Genomic DNA, 7,664 nt, shown 5'->3' with positions numbered 1-7,664 from the left:
GGGGCTTTACGAATAACAGTGAGGAGATAATCCGAGTTTTCGTTTTTGCTAGTTGAAAACTATACCATGACCGCTCCTGTCTGGCTCCGGTCGGACAGGGAATTTTTGGAGCAAACCTCTCAGGAAGAGATTTTTTTTTCATTGCGGGCGATCCTCGAGGGGATTGCCGTGAAGAAGAAAGAAAAGAGGGGAAGTATAGAGGATGAGGAGTATAGAGGATTTGTATTAGAGATAGTTAGAGAAATGAGACGAATTGAGTTAGATAAAAGGTATAGTTGTCATCTTTCTTGTTTCCGAAAGACAGAATGTATTTGCAAACAAAACCTGTTGTGGGAGATATCTTGTTTTTATTGTGTGTGATGTCGGTAGCATTGTAAAGAAGATTAATGGCACTGTAGATCGAGGAAATATAATATAATGGGACACGATAGTTGACACGATAGTTCTACGCTGCTTTTGCTGATACGGCTGCATACAGCGCATTTGCAACAAATTCTCGCGTGTTATTTTTTTTATTGCGCTTGATTTAGGAGGGATTGTCGTGGATAATGAATAATTTAGTGTGGCTTACCTGAGAGACACGTACGGAAGATCAAGAGCAATGGAAGCGTGAAAGTAAAGGATGTATTATTGAACGATCTACGATTTAGAATACGACTAACGATCCTGAAGTTGGGTTCTAACGTGATACTGATATACTTGTTGACCCGATTTGAATTTTTCGACGTGACGCGCCAGCAGATCGGCGGCCACAATACCGTAGATTCGCAGCCAAACCCCCATTCAACACCAAAATGGCCAGAACAGCTCTCATCACAGGCGCAACCGGTCTCCTCGGCCGTCAAGTCGTCAAGGCCTTCGAGCGCGCAGAATGGGACGTCAAAGGCACCGGCCTCACACGCGCAAAGCCTCCCACGATCCTGAAGCTGGACCTTGGATCCGAGGCGGACGTAGCAAAAACCATCGAGGACATCAAGTATGTTACTACACCATCACAATAATACACCACTAATCGGCACGAGCAAATGAAGACCGTCGGTGGTTGTGCATTGTGAGTCCACCCCAAAAATCATCGCGATCAGGCTGACGGTTCTACAGGCGCCGCAAATCGATTCCCAGACAAATGTGACAACGATCCCGAAGGCACACGAGCGCTCAACGTCGCAGCATCTGCTTCCCTAGCTAAGATCTGCGCTGCGAATTCGATCTTCCTCATCTACATCTCGACCGATTATGTGTTCCCTGGCACCGAAGGTGACGCGCCGTATGAAGTTACCAGCACACCAAACCCACCGAATCTATACGGAGAAACAAAACATGAGGGCGAGAAGGCAGTGCTTGCTGAGCTTGAGAAGGCGGGCAAACAGGGCTGGGCGGTTGTATTGAGGGTTCCGGTCTTATATGGCGAGGCCGAGAAACCCGCGGAGAGTGCTGTTAATGTTTTGATGGACAGTATTTGGAAAGCACAAGAGGGGTCCGTCAATATGGATCATTGGGCACTGAGGTATCCCACGAACACAGAAGATGTAGGACGGGTTTGTCAAGGTATGTCACAGTATCATCATATTGGCAGTATGCTAACTCTACCTAGATATCGCGGCCAAATACCTCTCTACCGAAGACAAAACTTCACTCCCCAAGATCCTACAATTTTCCTCGGAAGACAAATTCACAAAATACGAGATCTGCGAGTTGTTTGCAGATATCATGGGCTTGCCGTTGGATAACATGAAGGCGAATACGGAGGGAAACGATCCGAATGCTAGTGTTAAACGGCCCTACGATTGTCACCTGTCGAGTCAAGCTCTCAAGGATTTGGGAATTAATGTTGCTACAATGGACTTCAAAGGGTGGTGGAGGAGAGAGGCTAGAGCATTCAGAAAGTAGGATGAAAATCCATAGGAACGATTCTTTCTCTCTGAGAACCAATAATGGTTTATTGTGATGGGTACATGAGCATCAGATCGAGTCTTTTCTGCCAGGCGAGATTCACAGCTAAAAGCATATTGGGATGCTGATCTCTTGGTTACTCCGTATCGTGAACGATTTCATGCACCTGAACGGACTTGACATAAATCTTTGCGGAGGCGCATGTTTTTACGTTAGAACCCGAGATCTATGGATGTCTGCCAGGATAATATTATTCTACGCCACAAAAAAAGTCTCGTCAAACCCACTCAGAAAAGGCGATGCTAGTATTTCAAAGGTCGGCCATTTTTAAAAGTGCTTCGTGACTTTTCTCGTGTTCACCTGTGCAGTTGCGCTATGAATACGAGTACCCCGAGCAAGCGGATTTTGCAATGCAGAAGCCAGATCAAAAGATTTGATTTCACTTATGTTTCTTATGTTTCTTATGTTTCTTATGTTTCTTATGTTTCTTATGTTAAAAAGTATATATGTTACAGAAGACTACAAGAACCTGATATCTCAATTCTCACCATAAATATACTGAAGCAATCCTCTGAACCAAATATCCAACCCCATCTCTCGGACGATCTGCATCAGACTTGTACCCGAGCGCCTCGCGCTTATGCAACAGAAAGGCCCGCCTCCCGCCAAGCATTTCTATAATTAAGATTGAATATGGGCCCTCATAAACCCCCCGAGGGAAAAGAAGGAGATAATTCCGTATGAAAAGGATTCTGACAATAACCGCCAGACGCAAATACCATTCACCCGGGTCCAAATTCCACATCAGCCTCCACCCATCATCCGTCGCGTGTGAATGCGCGTGTAAAGACCTCGAGGAGGTCCAAACTGGACTAGATTGCTTCTGTTACAGCCCCCAGCCTTCTTCTGCACTTTTCCTTGTGCGCGCGCTCAAACACTGAATCGCATTCCTATGATGAGTCCGCATGATCGCGCAATTGTCATACAAAGATCCTCGTATCCCCATTCCCTCGGATTCATGATCAGCAAAATACCGGTTCCTTGAATATCCTCCACCATGTCGGAAGAAAGAGATGCCCCCTCGATGACCCCGCAGGGGAAGTTCTCGAGGTATCGTTCTGTGAGACAGCCGCCTGCGAAAGCATATCCGCCGCCTGTAGAAGTCATGCCAGATAATTCGAATGCGATGGGGAGGACGAAGAGTATGTCGAGGTACAGGCGTTCAAGAATTGGATCTCCTGAACTTTCGAATGATACCCCTCCCCCATTGCCAGCGATGCCAGGAGGAAACCAAGATCCTTTTGCAGTGTCAAGTGGAAACCAGCGAGTGAGAAGAGTCACTGATCCGGCCTCTTCTGCGACACGGCAACAACCATCTCATCCGGTGGAAAGGGGCGGTTTGAAGTCGGGTGTTGCTGGTCACAAGGAGACAGAGGACGAACGTCTGCGACGTAAAGTAAAGGAGTTCCGCGAACGGGAAGCCCGAAATGCCAGGGCAGAAGAGCAGAAGGCGAGCGACGATGGACAATTTGCAAGGCGCAAGAATCAGGCAGCTCAAATAGCAAAACAGCGAAAAGCGGAGGCAGAGGCGCAAGCTGAGAAAATAAGAGCACAAGAGGAGGAGACTGCGCGGCTGCTCGCAGAACAGAAGCGGAAAGACCTGGAAAGGTTAGAGGCGACGCTCGATGCAGCTGGTCCGAGACCACCAAGTGTTACAAGCCCGAAAGACAAATTCAACTTCTTTTCAAGGAAACGTGCGACTTCGAAAGTTGCCCCTCCAAGGACGTCGAGAAGTGGAAGTGGGAGTGGTAGTGGCACATTGTCTGCGACGAGGACGAGGAGTATTGAAGCACCTCCGAAGGAATTGAAGAAAGCTAGAAATGCGTCACCACCATCGCGAAGAGTTGTGCGGGAGCCTCATAGACTCGACCAGCCGTTGGCGCCTGAACAGATGATTCAAGAAGGAGGTGGAGGTATTGTTCCTCAAACTGATGCTCCAATCTCTGCGAGTAATGCTGGTGAAAGAGTGAGTTACTAATTTCATCATTCGGAAATATGCTAATAGATCCAGCGTGTCTTGATTCGATGCAAACAGTCCTCGATAAATCTTCCAGTTACTCCTGAAACCACCCCTGTGGACCTCATATATTCAGCAGCCAATATTATGACCCAAAACATCATTCCATCAAGCGCGATTATTCTCGAATCATACAAACAACTTGGTCTGGAGCGACGGATTCGACGATACGAGCATATTCGAGACGTGATGAATTCATGGGATCGAGATACACAAAACTCACTTACGATCGCAAATTCCGAGAATCCTCAATTCGACAAAGATCTCAAGGCTGAATTTGCGCCTAAGGAGGCACCAAATGCTACAACGGTTTACATGTATCACTCACAGAAGCCAGGAAAATGGAATAAGCGATACATCACCTTGCTCCCGTCGGGACAGATTCATATGTCGAAAAAGACTCCAGAGAAATCTTCGGATAAGGACATTCTGAGTTTATGTCATCTGTCTGATTTCGATATCTACAGCTCGACGCCGTCACAAACCCGAAAAGTCTTGAAACCGCCAAAGAAGTTTTGTTACGCGATCAAGAGCCAGGAAAAAACGACCATGTTCTTGAGTACAGAGAATTTCGTTCATTACTTTAGTACCGATGATGAGACCCTCTCAAACAAATGGTACGATGCTGTTCAAGGATGGAGGAGCTGGTATTTGACAAGTCGAATGGACATCAAGAAAAAGAAGAAAATCGTTCAAACCAAACAAATATCACGTACTCACGCAGTCAAAGTATCAGTCGACGAAGATCCATACACAATCGGCACATTCGCACCACTCCTAGACATGGATCGATTCGACGACTCCAAACCAAACCGCGAGAGCTTAGATCGCGATTACGCTTCCGACGGAGGCAGTCAACCACGCCAAGTCCCTTTCCACCTTCGCAACAGCGTTTCCCTTTCCCCCTTGCCCTCACGTACTGCAAGCAAACGTCACCCCCCAAACTCCTACCGCGCACCACCCGGCGAAGAGGAATTTTCTTCTGGTGGCCTCCTTGGGCGGACGTACTCGCAACGCCAGAAAGCGCAGAAAGAACGCGAGATCACCGGCCACGACAGTGGTGCTTTTGTCGATGGCCCATCCCTATTAAATCATCCCGTCACAACCCGTCCCGAACGCACCATGTCCATGAAATCCACCAAACTCCCCGCCGACGCCCTACCCAAACCCCTCCTCGATTTCGCGCCCGTGTTCAAAGAAGCGCCGCAGTGGGATCGCAAAGGCAAAGGTCGAGGCGTCAAACCCACGGCTGGGATGCCACTTGTTAATGTAGCGACGACGCCTGAAGACGTTAATATGATGTTGAATATGCAGCCTGGACAGACGCTTTTTAGACGGGATCAGGAGGCGCCGGTGACTGGGAGACCGAAAACGGCGGTGAGACCGAAGACTGCGAAAGAGAGGGAGGGGCCGTTTGTGGGTGGGGGGTTGGTGATGGGGGCGGGGATGGTGAGGACGAGGGGGGAGTAAGGTGTTGTGTTTGTAAGGGCGAGGGGGAGTGAGGGGTGGATTGTGATATGAGATGGGATGGAGTTTGGGTTGTGTAAGTTAGGGGCGTTTGTGCTTGCTAAGCGGATACCATGGCGGGCGTTTGAACTTCTAAGCGCTAGGGTTGTGTTTAAGGTGTTTTATATACCATGTGTTAGCGTAGGAATGAGACTTTTTTGGCTCAAGATCTAGTGTTATAGGTCAGATTGTGTGAAGTACGAGAGCTCGCTGGGTGATGACGGTGAGGATATGTTGACAATTTGGATTGATTCAATGGGTGTGATTGGTGGGATCGAAGTGATTGCTTGAATGGAGTAAAATGGATCGTCCATCTAAGCGAGATCGAGAACAATCAGAAGTCCTGCTATTAGCTGCCGTAGATATATATCCAGCTATTGAAATTTATCAATTGGTCATTGTTTAGTAGTCATGGTTATTGAAAATTTATATTCTCCCTCTTCAAATTCACAATTTTATCCTCTGTTAAATCCCTTTCCAATCTCCCCTCTCCCCTCTCTCCCCTTCCCCTCCCTCATCCCTTATTCTCTAACAAATCCCACCATACCCATCCTCATCCCTCCCATACCGTCTAATCCACTCATGTAAATCTTCGATCTCGACCTCCAACGCCGCAATCTCCGTCCGGATCTTCTCTACATCCTCCCTCTTGTCCAGATTTCCCATCCCCGCTTTCTTGTCGCCGTTTTTCTGCACCTGGTCGCGGAGAGCGTTCAGTTCGAGTGCCATATATAGTTGGTGGTGTTTTGCGGCGAGACGACGTTGTCGGTCTGCGAGGCGGTTGGCTCCGGCGGTTTGGGTGGGCATTGTGTTTGTAAGGAGGCTTTGGTGAAGATGTTTGTGTGTGTTGTGGTTATTCTGTTTTTGGAAATAATATGAAGTTTGAAGAGGAGGATAGGATAGCAAGGCGATTTTAAGTAGCCGAAAGAAATATAGAGGTTATCTGGGCGGTGTTATTGTAGCTACAGGAAGTTGCGTGCTAGGATTCAAGAACATACGCTCTGTCTAAATCTTGTGATTATAACGAATAAGAATAAGAATAGTGCGTAAAGAGGGGAGATGGAACGGGACTTGATTAACAAGATGTTAAAAGATAGATAGACGGATATTTGGAAAAGTGGTATTCGAGATCGAAATTCTACATTAAACTATATAACAACTGTCTTTAGTAAATAAAAGTCCTCTGTACTCTACTTAGAAATTATGCTACTAATCAATAAAAAATTCAATTGTTTAGTATAGTTCTTCCCTCTCTCTTCGAAAAAATACACGGTTTAAATGTCAAAATCCGATTCTCTAGGGTGCTACTCGCCCTTACAATAACTAGTCCAGAAATATCTTATTCGGGCGGTTAATCGTCCTCATTATCCCAATCACTTCACTACATCCACGCTTTTCTTAAACAATGGCCAGATGTCTATCTTCTCGCTTAAAAATAATATACTGCTTAATTGCGTATACTTACATCATCAACCTTACTTACAGTAACTACCCCAAAAGCATCCTCCTAGACATCTTGTCCCTCTCATACACTATTAACCCAGCAACTTCACATATACCCATTTCATACACATGAAAACACCCATTAACAATCACTAGTCCCACATTTTGACACCCAACAGGAACCGAGTCCTTGACTTGAATCACTAACCAACTAACCTACAATGCACAACAGCCACCCGAAACCATAGCCTCGCACTTCTCTTCAATCTCACAGCCTACCGTCAATCAAACCTTTCCCCACATCCCCTTTTCACACCTACACCAACCCTCCCAACAATCACGCGACAGACATGAGATTTACGCGCTACGACTGAATTGTCGAACATACACACACGAATCGTTAATTAAGCTGTCGTTGTTATAATAACCTAACCAACACAACGTCCGTCTCTTCGGGGTACTTAAACCCCCCTTTCCTCCATGAAAACACGATTCTCATGTACACTTCTTCTTCTTCGACACCACACTTGTTGGCAACTCTTTGTCAATACGAAAAAACCACTTTTCAACAATCCACCTTCCCCACACTATCAACACCCCCCCTCTCAAACACCCCATTCTCTTCTCCAGTATGCCAACCCAACAAGCCGACGCCAACCGTCTAATAAACCGCCAATGTCGGCTCGCGCTCAAAAAAGATCAGTTATCCATGGCGACCAAACTTACCGCCCAAGAAGTAGAAGAGATC

At 46.7% G+C, this 7,664-nt stretch overlaps 3 protein-coding genes across 3 annotated transcripts; 2 read left to right on the top strand and 1 right to left on the bottom strand.

The window, feature by feature from the left end:
• Window positions 1–794: 794 nt before the first annotated feature.
• On the top strand, window positions 795–1,887 carry GLAREA_06818 (NAD(P)-binding Rossmann-fold containing protein; the record flags this gene model as incomplete). Its single annotated transcript, XM_008080766.1, has 4 exons — window positions 795–976; window positions 1,032–1,051; window positions 1,099–1,545; window positions 1,592–1,887. 4 exons carry the CDS (start codon window positions 795–797, stop codon window positions 1,885–1,887), a joined length of 945 nt encoding a protein of 314 aa, XP_008078957.1.
• A 1,060-nt stretch (window positions 1,888–2,947) lies between these two features.
• On the top strand, window positions 2,948–5,437 carry GLAREA_06817 (Ubiquitin-like protein; the record flags this gene model as incomplete). The annotated part of the gene is made up of 2 exons (XM_008080765.1): window positions 2,948–3,916; window positions 3,962–5,437. 2 exons carry the CDS (start codon window positions 2,948–2,950, stop codon window positions 5,435–5,437), a joined length of 2,445 nt encoding a protein of 814 aa, XP_008078956.1.
• Window positions 5,438–5,822: 385 nt separating this feature from the next.
• On the bottom strand, window positions 5,823–6,280 carry GLAREA_06816 (uncharacterized protein; the record flags this gene model as incomplete). The annotated part of the gene is made up of 2 exons (XM_008080764.1): window positions 5,823–5,847; window positions 6,021–6,280. 2 exons carry the CDS (start codon window positions 6,278–6,280, stop codon window positions 5,823–5,825), a joined length of 285 nt encoding a protein of 94 aa, XP_008078955.1.
• Window positions 6,281–7,664: the final 1,384 nt, after the last annotated feature.

Source organism: Glarea lozoyensis (genome assembly GCF_000409485.1).
Source record: "Glarea lozoyensis ATCC 20868 chromosome Unknown GLAREA14, whole genome shotgun sequence".
In the NCBI taxonomy this organism is placed as follows: domain Eukaryota; kingdom Fungi; phylum Ascomycota; class Leotiomycetes; order Helotiales; family Helotiaceae; genus Glarea; species Glarea lozoyensis.
This window is presented reverse-complemented; position numbering and strand designations above follow the sequence as displayed.